General features: G+C 42.5%; 1 protein-coding gene across 3 annotated transcripts in view; it reads right to left on the bottom strand.

Annotated features, from left to right (window-relative positions):
• CNKSR3 (CNKSR family member 3) overlaps nucleotides 1-21,986 on the bottom strand; it is a 151,624-nt gene that overhangs the window by 47,396 nt on the left and 82,242 nt on the right. For 2 of the 3 annotated variants that reach the window (XM_040429392.1, XM_040429394.1), the window contains exons 3-5: nucleotides 13,815-14,017; nucleotides 12,952-13,123; nucleotides 1,832-1,873 (exon numbers count right to left, since the gene is read on the bottom strand). In XM_040429392.1, coding sequence (XP_040285326.1) covers nucleotides 1,832-1,873; nucleotides 12,952-13,123; nucleotides 13,815-14,017 — 417 coding nt within the window. The remainder of the gene's footprint in view (nucleotides 1-1,831; nucleotides 1,874-12,951; nucleotides 13,124-13,814; nucleotides 14,018-21,986) is intronic. The other variant, XM_040429393.1, reaches the window with a different exon arrangement.

The following is a 21,986-nucleotide window of genomic DNA, read 5'->3' as shown; positions in this document are numbered from 1 at the left end:
CTATATCTATCTATCAATCTATCTTATCTACCTACCTACCTACCTACAAATTGCACAAGAGCACTGGTGGCTCAGGCAGCAGACTGAAAAAGAGCTGTGGCCTGCAATGGAATTGGCATAGGCACTTACATTTTTTCTATCCTTGGCCATTTGGGGAGCATGCTACTGGAGGCACTATAGGGGAAATTCGGGCAGCATGCTGAAAGTAGGGTTGGCTTGGTGCTGTTGTCCGCATCTCACCGCCTAAGCACCATCTTAATTAGAGACAAATAGAGAAGGACAGAACGTGGCAGCTATCGATCTATCTATTTATCTATCACAGCACTCCACTGAAGTCCAATCCAAGTATTTATTCACCCATGTGCAGCCTGCTTGAGAATGGTGCTGTGACAGGACCTCAGTGGACCCTTAGTGACTGCCAATACGGTGGTCACTAAGGGGCGTTCGGCTAAGCCGTTTGTCTTTTTATTGTGGTCTCCTCTAAGCTCTGCACAGGTCTCCCGTGCAGCACGAAGCAGGAGCTTGGCTCTCATATGACTCCTGCTCTAACGGGCTATATCATCAGAAGCACAAATCCTGACTATTTAACTCCTTGAATGCCACATCCATAGCAGCATTGAATAGCGACCACAGCATCTAAGTGGTTCAAAGGGAGGAAGCTCCCTCTGTCAAGCATCAGCACCCCGAATGGTATGAAGTGGTGCTGGTGTCTGACAACATAAAAATTCAGTGGCGGTATTGATGTTTTTTTCCACCCCCCCCCTCCCCAAGAAAGAGTAAATAAAAGTTAATTACTGAGTTATATGTACTGCAAATGGTGCCATTAAAAACTACAACTTGTGCCTGCAAAAAAACAAGCCCTCATATGGCTACATTGACACAAAAATAAAAAAGTTATAGCTTTTGGAATGGGACAATAAAAAAATATTGCTTGGTCATTAAGACTAGTGTTGAGCACTTCATGGTAACAAATCAATTTTCCCTAAAATGGCGATAAAAGAAAAACCAAACATACTCACCTCATCAATTTGATTTCAGAGATGCTGTCGCAGCCATCTTGATTGAAGAGAACATGCCAATTCTCGCACACGCTGACCTGCGAGATATCCCCAAATCATCAAGCTGGGCAGGCGCGTTGACATCATCAGTGACGTCTTTAATCAAGATGGCTGTGACGGCCTCTCCGCAATCATATGGATGAAGTGACTGTATAGATTTTTTAGTTTTAGACCCTGATTAACACCCTGATAGGCTAAATGTGACTCTCAGATGCTGCGATCAAATTACCGGAAAAGGGGGGGGGGGGGGGGGGGTGTCAGCGCTCCATCATTGCATCTGCTCCATATAATGGAATGCAATTCGTTACAAAGTAATTCTGAATGAATCAAATTTCTTGTCGAAGTAGCCGAATCAAATTTTTCAACACTTTGATCATCTCTAATTAAGGCCCAGACTGGTCACTAAGGTGCTGAGCTATCACTACTGCATACAGATATACTGTTAGGTGCACAATAAGCACCAGCGCCAAAGTGCAAACAATTCTTATTATATTACACCAAATGCATGGAATGCACAGTCAGGATGCAAGGGGCTTGCAGCATACCCTGCCCAAAGTGTATATCTTTGGCCACTGGTCTTACACTCCTTTCTGATAGGAGCGTGCTCCTTTTAAACTTCAGTGGAATACTGCAACTTTTTTCCTTTTGTATTTCCTTGGTTTTGGTTGCTGGCCTCTTATTCCTTTACTGTTGATATATGTACTACATTCCTTCAATATATATCTATCTTCCTAGCCATCCATACTCCAGAATTATACATAAAATATGCTTACAACGTTTAGAACTGAATCTTCCATTTCAGCAACTGTGGATTCCTGCAAGGACAAGAAAAAAAAAAACATTAGAATTATAAGAGCGGTTGATATTTATGAACGTGGAATCATTTACTGAATTCGGTTTGTGATATAATTTGTAGGATTTTGAAGTATGTTATAAAGCCTGCTCAGGAGTACTGAGTTTACACTCTTTCACTACATCAGGTAAAGAACTGTGACGTTCAGGAATAATAGTAAAGGGCATTTGACACCACAGTTCTTTTATTTTATGTCATGTGCTAGCTCTTTCTGGACACAAACTGTTTTATTTTTGAATATTTTTGAAAATATCCACTCACATGCTCTCTCATGCCTTAATCTGCCATGAAACTCTGCACTCTAGAAACACTGCTGTTTCCCCTTTAAGGTAGGGCTACAAAGTCAATAATGTCTTTGTTTTAAAGATAATCTTTCTCCGCTTCTGACATGTCTGTTTTAATAACTACTTGCATTGCCCATGTAATAATGATTCTGGAACATCAATTCTTATGTCTGTTTGTTGTGCCATTCCTTTATTATTTCTACTAAAAGTTATGAATGAATTGCTAGCAGTCTGCAGTAAGGGTACAGAGGGGTGGTAACAAGTTGGGGGTGTACCTGCACAATGTTAAAATGGCAGCACTGATTGAATAGAGTGAGTCTGTGCAGGTACACCCACAACTTGTTACCTCCCCTCTGTACCCTTACTGCAGACTGCTACCAATTCATTCAGAACTTTTAGTAGAAATAATAAAGGAATGGCATAACATAGAGCCATAAGAAAAGATGTTCCAGAACTGTTATCACAGGGAGAATGCATGAAGCTATTAAAAACAGGCATGTCAGGAGAGGTGACAGGTCCTCTTTAAGTTGCTTGCATTCAAAAGCTGGATGAAAATGCAACTTGCTTTTCCACCAATGATTGAGCTCACATCTTAGGTTTGTAGCCTACCTATAATAACAAGTAAAGCTGCATTTACACAAGCCAATAATTGTCCAGACAATCCCAACAATCTGGCCATGTAAATGTGCCACCGATCACCCGATGAACGCTGGTTCATCGGGTGATCCTATTGTTCATTCAGGCACCACCGATCATAGTTTTTGGGCAGCAGATCGTGTGGTTTAAACAGCGATTTGCTGCTCAGACACAATGATTATGAGGACGAGGGATCACAATAGCGATCCTCATCTTCATACACTGAAGGAGATTGGGTCTACTTCACTAAACGAGCAGCCGACTGTTGGGAAGGAACGCTTCCCTCCCCACAATCGGCTGAAGAATTGTGCCGTCTAAAGCCACCTTTAGGGTCTTTTTAGTCAGTCCCATGAAGGGGCCAATGACAAGCACTGATTGCTGACAAACAAGTTGATCAGTGGTTGTTTAACCACCTAACTGTTTTCTCTGAGTACAGCTCGGGCAGTGGGAAAGGTAGCTAACTGTTCTGCCCGAGCTGCGGGAGGGCTGCTTTAGATGCTGATCACCTGAATGGTAGCAGCTACAAACATGCAACTGGTCTTGTTTGAAAGCTGACATTCCAGCTAAAGTCCAAGCAACAGAGGAGAAATCACTCTTAGAAATTAAGTCGGGAATAATCGCGGGTAAAACCTGCTTGCTTTTACTTTCACTTTCAACTGTATTCACAGCATCTCACTTTCTATCAGTGATATCTTCCCCTGTACTGAACATATTGCTATCATTCAATATCTCTAGTTGGTACGAAATCAGAAATATGAGCAGCTTAAGCCGCCCCCTCCCTGTCAGTCTGGAGGAGAATGAGGGAGCAGCGTAGAGCTGAGAGGAGGAGAGAAAAAAAACTGTAAAAATAGATAAAAATGTGACATTATGATCATTGTAGTGACCTAGATAATAAAATGATGTTATTTTTACCACACAGTGAATGCTGTAAAAAAATCCACAAAATAATGTAAAAATTGCAGTTCCCCTAAAAATAAAATAATAAAAGTTATTTAATACACTATACAGTACAGACCAAAAGTTTGGACACACCTTCTCATTCAAAGAGTTTTCTTTATTTTCATGACTATGAAAATTGTAGATTCACACTGAAGGCATCAAAACTATGCATTAACACATGTGGAATTATATACATAACAAACAAGTGTGAAACAACTGAAAATATGTCATATTCTAGATCCTTCAAAGTAGCCACCTTTTGCTTTGATTACTGCTTTGCACACTCTTGGCATTCTCTTGATGAGCTTCAAGAGGTAGTCCCCTGAAATGGTTTTCACTTCACAGGTGTGCCCTGTCAGGTTTAATAAGTGGGATTTCTTGCCTTATAAATGGGGTTGGGACCATCAGTTGCGTTGAGGAGAAGTCAGATGGATACACAGCTGATAGTCCTACTGAATAGACTGTTAGAATTTGTATTATGGCAAGAAAAAAGCAGCTAAGTAAAGAAAAACGAGTGGCCATCATTACTTTAAGAAATGAAGGTCAGTCAGTCAGCTGAAAAATTGGGAAAACTTTGAAAGTAAGGGCTATTTGACCATGAAGGAGAGTGATGGGGTGCTGCGCCAGATGACCTGGCCTCCACAGTCACCGGACCTGAACCCAATCGAGATGGTTTGGGGTGAGCTGGACCGCAGAGTTAAGGCAAAAGGGCCAACAAGTGCTAAGCATCTCTGGGAACTCCTTCAAGACTGTTGGAAGACCATTTCAGGTGACTACCTCTTGAAGCTCATCAAGAGAATGCCAAGAGTGTGCAAAGCAGTAATCAAAGCAAAAGGTGGCTACTTTGAAGAACCTAGAATATGACATATTTTCAGTTGTTTCACACTTGTTTGTTATGTATATAATTCCACATGTGTTAATTCATAGTTTTGATGCCTTCATAGTCATGAAAATAAAGAAAACTCTTTGAATGAGAAGGTGTGTCCAAACTTTTGGTCTGTACTGTATATACCCCAAAATGGTTCCTAAAAAACCTACAACTAATCCCGCAAAACAAAAACAAAAAAAATTAGAAGGAAAAATTTCTGCTAGAACACAAAGGGGAAAACTCTTATTGGTTCCTAAGGCTAAAATTAATGATGGCACTAAGGGGTTAAAAATGCAATTGTGTCCCCCGAGTTGTGCGCCAAGAAGATTTACTGCAGACACACATTAAAAATCTACAATAAAAAAAGCATTTTTGGAAGGGTTTTTCCAATTTTAATGTGACTGTTAGGAGGTTAAAGGGCCTTTCACATGGCAAGATGCAAGTAAAAGGGGGCAAACAACGATCACTCATCTCCCATTCACTTTGCATATTGTTGGCAGCACATACTCCGTTTACTCAGGGTGACGTGCTTCCAACAATGACGATTCTAGGTGCTCCCATGAAAGATGATCAGCCAACAAATGAATGTTTTGTGCATATGTTGGGTGATCACCGGCACCTTTACACAGGTCCGTTATCAGGAACTAATGTTCTTATATGGTGATGAGCTAACCGATTCATATGAATCGATTTGTTCATCATAATGAGTTCTTCATCTGCTAGGGCAGTGAAGGCTAACCTTTTACAGACTGAGTGCCCAAACTGTGACCCAAAACACACATATATCGCAAAGTGCCAACACAGAAATTTAACCTGAATACTACAGTCCAATAGACTATATCTTCCATTTACTTTATAATTTAGATATAATAGCCTGCCCTCATTCAATCCACTGCCTGTGCCATTTATAGTGTGTCCTGGTCTGATGGCAGGAAAAGTCTAAGGCATATTGGTATACCTTAGACTTTTTCCAGGGTGTGGCTTCCCACAGAGAGGGCTCTGAGTGCCACCTCTGGCACCAGTGCCATAGGTTCGTCACCACTGTGCCAGAGGCTGTTCCTGCTGCTGCCAAAGCTCCACTGACAGTGGCCAGACATCTTTGTCTGTCCATGATAATCTTGCGCCAGCAGTACAAGCGCAGAGGCTCTAATTCCGCTACTGGAGCAGTAACCATGCATGCACCGCTACACTTCCGGGTAGCTGCACATAAACAGACACTGCTCCGGAAGTGGAAGCAAAGGCTCTGCACTTGCGTCGCAGTTTGGAGCAGTGGCTGAGGCGCACAATTGTCAGCACCAAGATGTCCAGAGGTAAAGAACTCATTATGAAGAAGAATCGATTCGCTCATTTCTATCTGCATGAATTGACCCAATCCTTGGCCAGTATAAAATAGCCCTTAGGCTCCATTCACACGTCCGTAACGTGTTTTGCGGATCCACGGATCCGCAAAACACGGACAGGGGCAATGTGAGTTCTGGAAGTGCGGGTCCGCATTTCTGGAGCCGGGCCATACATCGTGCGGCCCCATAGAAATGAATGGGTCGGAACGAAATTGTGGACGTGTGAATGGACCCTTAGCATGCTAAGGTGCCTATATACAATACACAAATGTTTTGGATGCACTGGGCAACCATCTAATTTTCTGGGTGTCCCTAATGGCAGACCTATGGGATGAAAAGTCTTCAGCACATTAAAATGCAAAATGCCCAATCATTTGGTTCTCAGAGGAGATTAGGTGCCTGGAAGCGACTTACACCTCATCTCTGAGAACACATGCACTTCTCACCTAAGTCGAATATGCATAAGTGGGGGAGGGATAGCAGTCAGGCAAACAAGTATTCTGATGACAGATATTTAAAGAGAACCTGTCATCACAAAATGCAGCATGTGATAGAACAGGAGATGCTGAGCAGATTGATACAGTATATAGTTTAATTGGAAAATGTTCAGTAAAACCTGTAATTTTAGCATTTTTATCTTTGCTCTTTCTAACAACTATCGGTACAGGAGGGAGGGGTTATCAGAGATTGATAACGTTTATCATTTTCTACGTCTGTTTAAAGGTGCTCAGAAGCTGTCTTTCATTTAGAACTGGTGGCGAAATCGCCAAAGTTATGGAGAGGCCTGCGCCAGCTTAGGGGGTTATTAGGACTGGTGTCTAAAACACCGGTCTTAATAAATGTGCCCCATAATTATTTTTTTTTACCAAATCTTTTCCCACAAAACAATGATTTAATCCGCTCAGCTTCTCTTGCTCTATAACTTGGTGCTTTTATATTGCACTGCATTTTGTGGTGACAGGTCCTCTTTAACCCTTTCAAGACCAAGCCATTTTTCTGACATGTGTCACTTTCCGTGCTATTCACTTTGGAGCGCTTTTATTTATCCAAGCCATTCTGTGTTTTCTCGTGACACATTGTACTTCATGATAGTCATAAATTTAAGTCAATATATTTCACCTTTATGTGTAAAAAAAATCCCAAATTTACCAAAAATTTAGAAAAATTCGCAATTTTCTAAATTTCTATTTCTCTGCTTTTAAAACAGAAAGTGATACCTCATAATATATTTAGTACTTAACATTCCCCATATGTCTACTTTATGTTGGCCTCATTTTGTAAATGTCATTTTAATTTTTTAGGACGTTAGAAGGCTTAGAAGTTTAGAAGCAATTCTCAAAATTTTTAAGAAAATTTCCAAAACCCACTTTTTAAGGACCAGTTCAGGTCTGAAGTCACTTTGTGAGGCTTACATAGTGGATGACCATTGCAGAAACTACACCCCACAAGTTACTCAAAACTAATTTTACAAACTTTGTTAACCCTTTAGGTGTTCCACAAGAATTAAAGGAAAATGGAGATAAAATTTCTAAGTCTAATTTCACACTCGTGTTTTGGTTTTCCGTTTGTGAGATCAGTTCAGGGCTCTCACAAGCGGTCGAAAACTGATCAGTTTGCATTCTAATGCATTCTGAATGGAAAAGGATCCGCTCAGAATTCATCAGTTCAGTCTCCATTCCGCTGTAAGTCAATGGGGACGGATCCGTTTTCTATTGTGCCAAATTGTGTCAGTCAAAACGTATCCGTCCCCATTGACTTTCAATCGTGTTCAAGACAGATCCGCCTTGGCTATATTAAAGATAATACAAACGGATCAGTTCCGAACGGATGCAGACGGTTGTATTATCTGAACGGATCGGTCCATGACGGATCCGCACAAAACGCGAGTGTGAACGTAACATAAATTTCATTTTTTTGGCAGATTTTCCATTTCAATCCATTTTATTCTTTAACACATCGAGGGTTAACAGCCAAACAAAACTCAATATTTATTGATTCTGCGGTTTACAGAAACACCCCACATGTGGTCGTAAACTGATGTAAGGGCGCAGAAGAAAAGGAACGCCATATGGTTTTTGGAAGGCAGATTTTACTGGACTGGTTTTTAGATGCCATGTCCCATTTCAAGCCCCCCTGATGCACCCTTACAGTAGAAACTCCCAAAAAGTGACTCCATTTTGGAAACTAAGGGATAAAGTGTCAGTTTTATTGGTACTATTTTGGGGTGCATATGATTTTTAATTGCTCTATATTAGTTTTTTTGTGAGGCAAGGTAACCAAAAAATTGCACTGTTTTTATTTTTTACAAGATTCATCTGACAGGGTAGATCATGTGCTATTTTTATAGAGCAGGTTGTTACGAACGCAATGCTATCAAATAAGTCTACTTTGTTTGTTTCAGTTTTACATAATAAAGCATTATATATATTTTTTTTTTTTATTATGTTTTTGTGTCTCTATTTTCTGAACGCCTTATTTTTTTTATCTTTCTGCCGATCGTCTTGTGCAGGGTCTAGTTTTTTTGCAGGAAGAGTTGACGTTTTTATTGGTACCATTTTTGGGTACATATGATTTTTTGATCATTCATTATTACACTTTATGGGGCAAGATGACCAAAAAATTGGTTGTTTTGAATCAGTTTTTATTTATTTTATTTTTACAGCGTTCACCTGAGGGGTTAGGTCATGTGACCTTTTTATAGCGCAGATCGTTACAAATGTGGCAATACCTGATATGTATACTTTTTCTTATTTATTAACGTTTTGCACAATAATAGCATTTTTTAAACCCCAAAAAAATGATGTTTTAGTGTCTCCATAGTCAGAGCAATAGCTTTTTTATTTTTTGACTGATTGTCTTAGGTAGGGTGCCGGAATAAAATAGCCGACACCCGACCTCTATGACAGGGAGCTGCGACCAGCGGCAGTTAACCCTTCAGGGGCGGTACCTGAAGGGTTAACTGCTGCTGATCGCAGCTTCCTGTCATAGAGGTCGGGTGCCGGCTATTTGTTTCCGGCACCCGCCTCCTGTATTTGTATTAACAGGTCAGTTATCTTCATTGGTAGCGCAGTGCATCCCCCCCCCCCCCCCCCCAGTATAGTAAACATTGGTGGCGCAGTGGGAAGTGCCAATGAGGGTTAAAAAAAATATAAAAAATTATCTCACCTTCTCCAATTGATCGCGTAGCTGCCGGTCTCCTGTTCTTTCTTCAGGACCTGTGGTGACGTCACTGAGCTAATCACATGGTCCATTACCATGGTGATGGATCATGTGATGTACCATGTGATAAGCACAGTGATGTCACCACAGGTCCTTTGACAGGTCCTAAAGAAAGAACAGGAGACCAGTTGCTACGCGATCAATTGGAGGAGGTGAGTTAATTTAATTTTTATTTTTTAACCCTCATTGGCACTGCCAACTGCGCCACCAATGTTTATTATACTGGGGGGGGGGGCGCGCACTGCGCTACCAATGTTTATTGTACTGGGGGGGGCGCACTGCGCCACCAATGTTTATTATACTGGGGTGTATATAATGTTTATTATATTGACCTTCTACTAAGCATTCTGTATTAAAGAATACTACTATTATTTTCCCTTATAACCATGTTATAAGGGAAAATAACATAGTGAATAGACTTTCATCCTAGCAACCATGCGTGAAAATCGCACCGCATCCGCACTTGCTTGCGGATGCTTGCGATTTTCACGCAGCCCCATTAACTTCTACGGGGCCTGCGTTTCATGAAAACACACAACATAGAGCATGCTGCGATTTTCGCGCAACACACAAGTGATGCGTGAAAATCACCGCTCATGTGCACAGCCCCATAGAAGTGAATGGGTCAGGATTCAGTGCGGGTGCAATGCGTTCACCTCACGCATTGCACCCGCTCAGAAATCTCACCCATGTGAAAGGGGCCTAAGGGTGAATAGGACAAGGGTTCCAGCCCCTAAGGTGGCTAATAGTAAGTAAAAAAAATAAATAAATAACACAAACACTAAGGCTACTTTCACACTTGCGGCAGTATGATCCGGCAAGCAGTTCCGTCGTCGGAACTGCCTGCCGGATCCGCCGATCTGGATGTGACTGAAAGCATTTGTGAGACTCATCTGGATGCGGATCCATCTCACAAATGCATTGCAAGGACGGATCCATCTCTCCGCTTGTCATGCGGACAGACGGATCCGTCTTGTATCTTTTTACACATTTTTATTGGTCTGCGCATGCGCAGACCGGAAGGACGCATCCTGCATTCCGGTATTTTGAATGCCGGATCTGGCACTAATACATTCCTATGGGGAAAAATGCCGGATCCGGCATTCAGGCAAGTCTTCAGTTTTTTTCGCCGGAGATAAAACCGTAGCATGCTGCGGTTTTATCTTTTGCCTGAGCAGTCAAAACGACTGAACTGAAGACATCCTGAACGGATTGCTCTCCATTCAGAATGCATGGGGATATACCTGATCAGTTCTTTTCTGGTATAGAGCCCCTGTGACGGAACTCTATGCCAAAAAAGAAAAACGCTAGTGTGAAAGTACCCTAAAATATTAAGTTTAATTCCCCTCTTTCCCAATTTTACATATAAAATATATAAACAATAAATAAATAAACATATTACATAGCGCTGCGTCCGAAAAGTTCAAACTATTAAATTATTAAAAAATCTCTCCTATGCGGTGAGCATTCGCCATTTTTTAGTCACCTTGTCACCCCAAAAAATAGGATAGGACTGTTCTATTATGGGCCGAACGTTTCAAAAATTCGAAATGCACGCAGCTTTTTTGGTGTTTTTTTTAATATATTTGCGCGGTATTGAGTATCGCAATACTTTTTTATGGTGACGAAAGCGAATCAAAATTTTGGTATCGAAACAAACCTACGCCGATCTGATCGGCGTAGCGTTGTCACGATACCAAAATTACGATTCGGTTTCGATTTGGCGAATAAAAATTTATTTTGGCTCCTAATTTTTTCAGTTCAGGAGCCAATGGCTACTAGGTATTTATTTTAGTCTGGAGCACTGGAGCGGCAGCTCGATGGTTGAGAAAGGGAGCCCCCTCCCTCTATTAACCCCATGAATGCCGCTGCCGCGGCATCTAAAGGGTTACAGCAGAGTGTCAGCATACAGCTGACACTTGCTGCTGATGGCGACGGCTCAGGATCGATACATGGGGCACAGATGGGGCCCACAGATCGGGGGGCACGGAAGACACCTACCTGATTTCAGGCTCTCATCTGCAGAGTGCAGATCAGAGCCTGGAACAGGCACTTTTACACTGCCGCTATCCGATTGGTTAGTCTGCACAGACGAACCAATCGGGTCCATCGCTGGCAAGGGACCACTCTGATTGGTCCCTTGCCGGCATTACTGGACTGTATGCTGTCCGTGACAGCAGCAGTGAAGGGGCAGAAGCTTTAATCCAAGCGTTTTGCAGCACTTGGATTAAAGAGCTGCCATGACGTTTATACACGTGCTATCTGCACAGGGTATGTGCAAATAGCACGTATATAGCAGTATGGCAGTCGGGAAGGGGTAAAGGGGTTCTCCAGGAATTAAGAAAATTAAAATATGTAAATATTACTTTATTATAAATATATTCCCAAATACCTTTCATTAGTTATAATGGCTGGTTTTGGTCTAGGGAGCAATCATTAGGAGAAATAAAATTGCTGCCGTCCTATTGGTACACACAAAACCTGTCCTAATCACACAGCAGGACAAGGTATTTCAGAGCACTGAGGTAAAGAGCTGCCTCATCCTCCTCTCTGCTCTGCTCGTCAGGGATAATGGTCCTGAATACAGTTTAATATGATCTTAAGCTGAATCTCTGTAGGAATGGAGGTCATAAGGAGACATGAACAGAGAGGAGGTGGGGATGTGGCTGTGTCCTGCTATGTGATTAGGACAGGTTCTGTGTGTACTAATAGGACAGCAGCCATTTTATTTCTCCTAATGATTGCTCCTCAGACAAAACAAGCCATTATAAATAATGAAAGATATTTGGGAATATATTTATAATAAAGTAATATTTAGGTGTTTTCATTTTCTTAATTCCCGGAGAACCCCTTTAATGTCTCCTGATTCTAGGATCAGGCAAGCTGGGCTTAAACTGGCCGATCCAGTTCTCAGGCGGATGTGTCTGGCAGCTACTTTCTCTCTATGACATTCACTACATTTGCATGCTTGGCTGAGCCGAGCATGCATATGTATGGGAGGATCAGGAGATCTAGCCCTCGGCTAACAACTACCTCATGTGTACAGCTTGCTTTAGTTTCTGTTGTAGCCCAGCTAGGGGTTCAGTGTTTGATTTAAGAAAAGCATGACGATAAACTGAAATGAGTCATCAGAACCAACTCACTGGCTAAATAACAAGGGCAAACACAATGAACCTGGCACTCCAATAGGAGAAACTTGTTTATGCTGCCAAAGGGTGAGTCTGATGGTGCAAGGCATCTATGTTTCCACCCACAATTCTATAAATTGGCAGCTATTAATAAGATATTGTCTTCGACACTGAAAGAATAACCTAGGAAAATAGTGGATTCAGCTAGGGAAGAAAGACACATGGAAGGAAATTTATCCAAAATGGTGTAAAGTAGAACTGGCTTAGCTGGTCACAGCAATTATTCATATTCCACCTTTCATTTTTCAGAGCTCCTTTGGAAAAGTAAAGGAGCCAGCTGATTGGTCCTTTGCACCATTTTTGATAAATCTCCACCATTATCTATCTTCGTGCAGAATGCCACATTCCAGCATCAGGCACTTTTTCTATCAGACGTGTCACAGAAGTGCTCTATAGACATAAAAGACTCAAGGTAAATAAGTGGCAATTTTTTGCAAACTGAAAAGTTTGTCTGTAGATATTTTCAGGGATCTAGTATCTATTGAGCAAATCTGAATGATTTTGATAGGATATTTGGTACAGGTCTATGGGACTGTATAGGTGCATTGTAATGAGTACTAACTGACTTCAGTATATTGATATTCTTGCTTCATGATATATGTAATTCTATAGATTTCATGAGATAAATCCAGAGCACTACTTCGTATGACCTGTTGAACGGTGGTTGTCAAATCCAGACAAAGCTGAATGATTTTGTTCTTTGTTGTAGAGAAGTCGGTGATCCCAGTAAATGGTGTCCTGTAAGCAAACATAAAAATCCAGGATGAATAAAGGTGAAGCTGAAACTCTTTGAAGAGCACATGCTGGCAGACTAAACATACATTGTGAATGTGGGTCAACCGGCCAGGGAACATCTCCGTTAAGCAGCAGAATAGTTTTAAACCGCAGAAATAAGTGGACTGCGGACAGCGAGCCAAGTCCTGCATTCCGTAACAGGAAAGAAGCCTGTCTTTTATCAAAATGCCAAGGGAAGTTAAAATTAGGTTTCTCTTGAGAAGTCTGAGGATTTGTTTGAGTCTTCTCATCTCTTATGGGAAAGAACATGAAAACGATAGTTGCCTACAAAGTTCAGAGTTCACTGTACTTAGTATAGGAAATTCTGGTGAAGTCAGTGAAACTATAAAAACTGGGCAGATGCTGGTCGGTGAAAAATCATGGAAAAAGGAAACGTGGATCAGAAGAGATCACAAGAAAAGATTTTTTTTATAGAGGCTCCTATACACAGAACTGTGTAATAAAACCTTGGTGGTCATTTCATCAGGTCAGTGGTCATGTTTAGAAGGGATGAGTGAGAAGCGCTAATGCTGCTTATAGACAGCTCTGATACATGCTATCCAAAGGATAAGGATAAGACATCTTCCCCAATGTCTTATTCAGTGATATTTATCATTTAAGAACAAAACTTTATGACTTCAATGTTACGGCTTACCTGTCCAGCCATGCTAACATGCCTTTGGCTGTGCCTATCAGTTCTACCACTGATGTAAGGAACTCATTGGGAGGTTTATATGAAGTAGTCCCATCATAAGATGCATTTTTCCTCCTGTTGCCAATATAATTTTGAAGGTTGTTGGAAGACGATCGGAGTTTTAGCACCAAGTTTTTCATATTGTCAGTTTCCAGACCATAATTCTGAAAATAAAAAAAATAAAAAAAGTTTAACACCTGCTGCTATTCTAGTAAACAAGCAACAGTCAGAATAAAGAATATTACGTTTTACAGGAGAAACTGGGGTTTGCCAATTTGCAATATAACTGGTCAAAATGCCATATACAGTCATGAATGCGCAATAAAAGCATACATAACTGTATACTGTCCTCCAGCTGCCCCAGTGTCAGTGAAGTAAACATACTCCCTTGTCATCTTCCGCTTCCATGGGCTGCAAGATAGCGGCGACCACATACTCTGTGAACAGCAAATGGACACATCTGTTGCATGTGCCGATACAAGTGATTCTGGTAACTGTATCAATGTCTGTGCCAGCGTGCCTGACACCTCACACCCCACATGTTCTGTCGTTCCTGAGTAGCTCCAACTCCCGAAGTTGGTATAGGACATAGCTAGTTACTGTAGCGCTACTCCAATTCACTTCATATAGGAACACAACCTTAAAGGGGTTGTCTCATCTCACCGTTACTAAGGCGACATGAGACACAGTCTCGACCATCTTCCAGCTGAGAACGAACAGAGCGATCTGGTGCTCATTGTTTTAATAGCTCACGTTGATATGCATGAAAGCTACGGAAACGGCGTAGCACAGCAAGCTATGGTGTTTCAGAGTGAGGGAAACCACATACCTTTCTGTGCTATGCTGTTTCCGTAGCTCTAATGCACTCCAATGGGAGCTACTAAAACAGCGCGGGCCGGATCGCTCTGCTGTTTCCTGACCGGGAGATGGTCGGGACTGTGTCTCATCTCGCCATATTAACGACGAGATGAGACAACCCTGTTAACATGTTATGTAGCTTCATTATATTTTTGTGCAATGTCATCTTTATCAAAGAAACTTGTCAGGAAATGCTGTCGTCTCCACTACAGTAAATTAATGCTAGATAATGACTAAAGAACCATCAAAGTCCTCTATTCGTGTAGTGTTGAGATTCTCCCTGCTTGTATGCCTCAACTGTAAAGACACCCAAACACATCAGTGTATTGTTGACCAAACCCATCAATCTAATTGTTCTGGGATGTTCCAACTCTCCCCCGACATCAGAGAGAATGAAAACTGAATCTTTTGTTCTCCCTGGAGATAAACAATTGTCTCCTCTCACCCCATCGACATCATAAACATGTTCTGCCGAACCAACTATGTATGATCAGCCGACATGGGCACCTTAACAGAGGCGTTACTCCAATGCAAAATCCCCGCCTCCCGGTGTTCCCTCTATACACATTAGTGAATTGCCAGCGAACCTGCTGAGAATGGCGGGTCCGGCGACCGTTTAACGTGTATGGGGAGCACCTGACTCTCCCCTGACTTTATCTGTAAATAAGTTACTGCCAGGAGTGCCTGGCAACGTCTTTCTCCTTTCTCCCCATTGAATACACATAGATGTTCGGCCGCTGATCATGTATGTGTATGAGGATGCTGGGAGACTCAGTTGTTGGTTGAATGAATAACAGCTATTGAATGTGTTTGGTGCATTTAGCTCAGGGAACTGGAAAGGGTTAAAACAACATACTAACGAGGCCCAGTAACCGCTTCACCTGTTGCAAAGTTTGGAATTTTTAACTTTCAACGCCAAAGAATACAGCTTAGGCTACTTTCACACTCGCGTTTTGAGCGGATCAGTCATGTACGGATCCGTTCAGATAATACAACCGCATGCATCCGTTCAGAACGGATCCGTTTGTATTATCTTTAACATAGCCAAGACGGATCCGTCTTGAACACCACTAAAAGTCAAAGGAGGACGGATCCGTTTTCTATTGTGCCAGATAAAACGGATCCGTCCCCACTGACTTCCATTGTGTGCCAGGACGGATCAGTTTGGCTCAGTTTCATCAGACGGACACCAAAATGCTGCAAGCAGTGTTTTGGTGTCCGCCTCCAAAGCGGAATGGAGGAGGAACGGAGGCAAACTGAGGCATTCTGAGCAGATCCTTATCCATTTAGAATGCATACTGATCTGTTTTGGACTGTTTGTGAAAGCCCTGAACGGATCTCACAAACGGAAAGGCAAAACGCGAGTGTGAAAGTAGCCTTAGACAGAACAGTGCCCGTCCCCGAACTACAGATGTGTCCCAGACACATGGGGGTTCATTTATTATACTGAAATATTAGGCGTATTTCAGGCACAAATGGAGGAGCAATGGCTAGTTGCCCCACTATCTGCAACTTCTCCCCACTCACGCCAGGTCTAAAATTGTGGACGGGGAAGCGGACAGGCTCGTCTCACTTACCATTTTCGACTCCTGTTTCAGGCGTAGAAAAAGGTCTAAATGTAAGACACAGCTAGGAAGATGTCTTACATTTAGAACTGTCGCTGGATCTGTCGAAATTATGGAGAGGCCGGTGCCTCTTCATAACTTTGGCGGATCCACCGCCAGCTTAGGGCTTCATTAAGGCCTCTTTCACACTTGCGTTGTCCGGATCCGTCGTGTACTCCATTTGCCGGAAGTGCCCGCCGGATCCGTAACACCGCAAGTGAACTGAAAGCATTTGAAGACGGATCCGTCTTCAAAATGCGTTCAGTGTTACTATGGCAGCCAGGACGCTATTAAAGTCCTGGTTGCCATAGTAGGAGCGGGGGAGCAGTATACTTACCGTCCGTGCGGCTCCCGGGGCGCTCCAGAATGACGTCAGGGCGCCCCATGCGATCACGTCATCCATGCGCGTGGGGCGCCCTGACGTCACTCTGAAGCGCCCCGGGAGCTGCACGGACGGCAAGTATACTGCTCCCCCGCTCCCCACTACACTTTACCATGGCAAACAGGACTTTAGTGTCCTGGCAGCCATGGTAACCATTCAGAAAAAGCTAAACGTCGGATCCGGTAATGTGCCGAAACGACGTTTAGCTTAAGGCCGGATCCGGATTATTGCCTTTCAATGGGCATTAATTCCGGATCCGGCCTTGCGGCAAGTGTTCAGGATTTTTGACCGAAGCAAAAAGCGCAGCATGCTGCGGTATTTTCTCCGGCCAAAAAACGTTCCGTTCCGGAACTAAAGACATCCTGATGCATCCTGAACGGATTTCTCTCCATTCAGAATGCAAGGGGATAATCCTGATCAGGATTCTTCCGGCATAGAGCCCCGACGACGGAACTCTATGCCGGAAAAGAACAACGCAAGTGTGAAAGAACACTAAGACTGGTGTCTAAAACATCTTAATAAATGTGCTCCACAGAACGTAAACAACGCCTGACAGAGTAAAGATAAATTTTTCTTTTCTAAGTTGGTCATCTGACACCACTCATCTTGGGATGTCTCAAGCCAAGAGGGAAATGTTACTGTACTTTTGATGTCATAAAAACAAATCGAAAGTTTTTTGGTAGGGGTCTGAGCACTAAGACCCCGACCAATCACTCCATAGACTTTCAGCTGAGTCTGTCTCCCTTTCATCTCCTGCAGTGAGCACTATGTGAGCACTTGTCTGTCCTTGACCTAGCAATCAGCGGGGGTCTCTGCACTCCAACCCCAACAATCAAAACTTATGATATATGTCGCTAGACAGTGGCACTTAAAGGAAAAACACCTATACAATGTACTGTAAGCATCAACAGTTCAATAGCCAATTTTATAGTAAATGACGGGCACTAGGATTGTGGCATACCTTCAGTACGCTTAGGCTACTTTTACACTAGCGTTTTGCTGGATCCGGCAGGGTTCAGCAAAAACGCTTCCGTTACTGATAATACAACCGTCTGACATCCGGTATGAACGGATCCGGTTGTATTATCTTTAACATAGCCAAGTGTTAAATAATATAGGATATAATATTAATTGGTATTTAATTTAAAGTATGTATTACACTACACACTGACACCATCTATAGTAATACACTTGGCAATGGGAGGTCTGTATGGGAATGTCAAGACTATATTTGAAGTCTCCATATAGGACGATGTATAAGCCCATACATTAGTTAAGACACGCCTATTTCTATGGTATAAATGACTGACAGAGACAGACAAGGGGGTGGTCTGATTCTCACTCTCACGTCTGTTGGGGGTGGTTGCTGCTGAAGATCATGGAAGACACATGGAACCTTTGGAGAAGATTCCTACTGTTCTACAATGACATTTTTAGGACATTCATATTCACGCATGGACAATTAGACTAAAGCCTCATGCACACGTCCGTAGAACACGGACCGTGAGATACCGGCCTGGATTCCTTCTGAGTGCAGGAGCGCACGGCATCATTGGTTGCTATGACGCCGTGCGCTTTGTGCCGCCGCTGCTGTACAGTAATACACTCGTATAGATAATACGAGTGTGTTACCGTACAGCAGCGGGTGCACGGTGTCATAGCAACCAATGACGCCGTGCGCTCCTGCACTCAGCAGGAATCCAGGCCGGTATCTCACGGTCCGTGTTCCATGGACGTGTGCATGAGGCTTAAGACTTTTCCTAAACTATTTATGTAAGTAATCAACTTTTATGAAGACCGATAATAAATTGCATACATTTTTTATATAAAAAAAATTAGCCTTAGTTGTCAGCTAAAATCTTGACAACTGGAGACAGTTTCTAAAATAACATTACACCAAGGCATACACCAGACAGTAAACATTTTTCTGCCAGAAAGCAATCCATCTGACATATTTAGTGACTGCGGACTGCCCTGTTCTTCCCATTATACTTTAGAATGTTCTTCCAACAGTGTGAACGATATGAAAACATCCTGAAACTACTCAACACAATGCTGACATGAGAACAACTCCAAATTCCAGATTTAGACTGGCACAAAGCCTGACCAATCCCATCTTCACACTCGCTTTGTTGATATTCTGTTTCATGTAATGTGTCATGTCACCATAGACTTTGAGGCTGTAAATCTGTGAATACCTCAAGCAGATTTCCCGAGAAGTGGAATACATGGGAAGTTTTCTGTTTATTTTACAAAAGGATTTGTATATAGCACTGACCGAATGTCCTCTGTACAAAGCTAATGGCATGCTTCCGGAATGTGCTGTGAAGAACACAATGCTCACATACACGCAGTCTGATATATATTCCACAAAAATCTGCACCAGTCAGTTGCCCACTGTGCCCGTGATCACCAAATGGACATCTGGAATGTACAAGCAAATACTGTAGAGGATAGTCACGTCCACCATGTCGGTCATGTCACAAAAAGTTTGGGCGCTAAAGCTGCATTCACATCTTCGTTTCAGAGATCCGGCACAAATGCCAGCTGTTGGATGGATAAAAAAAAACATTGAATACAATGTTTTTTGTCCAGCCGAAACACAGCATTTATGCCGGAAATCAACCGGATCACTGCCAGACCTCATTGCAGGAAACGGGGATCCGGTGGTGATGTAGAGGATCTGGCAACGGGGATGTGAACAAAGCTTAACTATACATTAGGTTACCTAAACTATGTAATTCAAATCCAAACACACGGGAATCCGTTTCCAGGCACTAACACTGAATGAGGCTTTGAGCCTGCTCTTAGGCTAGTTTCATATATGTGGCAGCTATTCCGGTAGGGTGATTTCGGCAGAGAACAGCCTGTTGGAATTTTCAGAATGCGGCACTGCCAGATGCAACCTGAATGCCCGCCGGCCCCATTACCTATAATGAGGTCCAGAGGCAATAGAGTCACAATCTGGTAAAAATGCTGCGAATTGCACGCTGCGGTTTGTGTCTGTCAGATTCCCAGCATTCTCTGACAGAACTGGCAGCCAGATTGCAATGCCACACATGTGAAAGTAGCCTTATCCTCGCAGCAATGAGCCCAGCAGCTACACCTGGGTTCATCTCAGGTTAGGGGAAAATGCCACAGTGGAATGAGAGGAAGGTCCCTCTAGAACCTACCCATCATTCCACAAAAATGTAGGCCACTGACATACTTTAAACAAAAATGCCTCAGCAAACTACACTACACTGAAACCACACCGCTTTCCTGGATTCTTGTACCTCTCCCATCTGGAGCATTCTGGGTGAGGTATACACTATATACATATAATCCAGAAAATGGACGGCACTCCAGTTAGATGAAAAAAATGTGATTCCTTTATTCAACCATCCGGTGCAACATTTCGGCTCTAAATGAGCCTTTTTCAAGCAGCTTGAAAAAGGCTCATTTAGAGCCGAAACGTTGCACCGGATGGTTGAATAAAGGAATCACATTTTTTTCATCTAACTGGAGTGCCGTCCATTTTCTGGATTTTATTGCGGGGTAAGAAGTCTATTCCCTAGGAACGTGCACCCTATTTTTCTTATTAATAGCCAGTGCCGCCATTTTTCTTATATATATATATATATATCTAATATATAAAGCTGAGTGTATGTATGTATGTATGTGTGTGTGTATGTCTGCTAAAGGAATCCGCACCGTCGCATTTACTGCCTCCTGTGACCCAGGGAACGTCATAGACTATGTTTTGAGTATAAATTGTCACCCCTCGCTTTCCAATTATTTGCCAAAAAATATGCTTAGTAATCTAACCACCAAACTACAGGAGCCATTGTCTGTTGGCTGTTGTGGCAGTTTGCCTGGATATTCAGCAGGTTGCATATAGCAACCAATCACAGCTCAGCTTCTATTTTGCTATAAGTCATTAATATGAGCTCTGATTGGTTGCTATAGGCAATGAAGGACATTCTTAGTATTGGATAGCTTATGTGCGAGTTAATATGATTTCCATTGCAACGCTTAGCCAACGTTGTTGTAGACGCTGATGTAACTTGTAATTCACATGACCTCAAGTGTATACTAATTCTGTGGGGTTTTATATACCGTCAATAAAAGGGAACCTGTCATGTGGATATTTGATTATAATCTAACTAATTATATACAATCATTAACTACTAAAAAGTGCCTTAGATGTATTCACTTACTGGTGACAGATGGTTACCTCATAATATACACACAAAGATGCCGCATGCTAATGAGCTGATTTGAGTCCATCGTAATGTCATTGAGTCCAGCGTATATTTAATTCAGAGCTATAGCCACTCCCCTGCCCACGTGCTGCTGATTCATATGGAAAAAAACTGTCATTCAGCAGCAGGTGGGCAGGGAGAGTCAGGAGCTCCCGAATATTCAGGACTCATCATTATCAGCTGGAGCTTTTCAATACAAGACGTTGGCAGATTGACTGGGTCAATTAAAGAAAGTGACACAGCATTTTGCTAAGAGAATCAGTCACTTATTTATGTTGCCCTTAGTTAGGACACCATAAAACTCGTGACAGGTTCCCTTTAAAGACAATAATGCCCCACGGTCAAAGTTACATTAAATATATCCGTCCAAAGCCGGGTTCTTCTACGTGTGTGTGTGTGTGTGTGTGTGTGTATGTGTATATATATATATATATATATATATATATATACACATACATACATACACACACAGAGTATTTGATACACTGGCGAAGGTTCCCCACCTACAAAGAATGAAGAGGTCTGTCATTTTTATTGTAGGTACCGTACACTTCAACTGTGAGAGATAGAATCTAAAAAAATCCTGAAAATCACATTGTATGATTTTTAAATAGTTAGCATTTTACTGCATGAAATAAGTATTTGACCATCTACGAACCAGCAAGAATTCTGGCTCTCAGACCTGTTAGCGTTTCTTTAAGAAGCCCTCCTACTCTGCCAGGGCTCTAGATGACGACCAAAATGGTCGCCAATGCGACTTAGAATTTCAAAATGACGACAAAACTTTATTGTCCTGTCGCCATTTGCGCCTAGACCCTCCGCTGCTCTGCAGTCAGTGGATTGTGTACGGGGCTGTACGGTCAGGATGCTGCTAGGATGATGAAGGCCGGCATAGCGAGAGACTGCACGGAGAGCCGCTTCAGGGAGGTGCTGGAGCGCTTCGGGGTCCTCAACAAGTCCTGGTGGTCGAGGAACTGTGGGACCGGGCGGAGAGCCGGCATCTGCTGGAGAACTTTCTGCGGGAGCTCTTCCCGGCCGAGCTGGG

This window comes from Bufo bufo, chromosome 4 (genome assembly GCF_905171765.1).
Source record: "Bufo bufo chromosome 4, aBufBuf1.1, whole genome shotgun sequence".
Lineage (NCBI taxonomy): Eukaryota > Metazoa > Chordata > Amphibia > Anura > Bufonidae > Bufo > Bufo bufo.
This window is presented reverse-complemented; position numbering and strand designations above follow the sequence as displayed.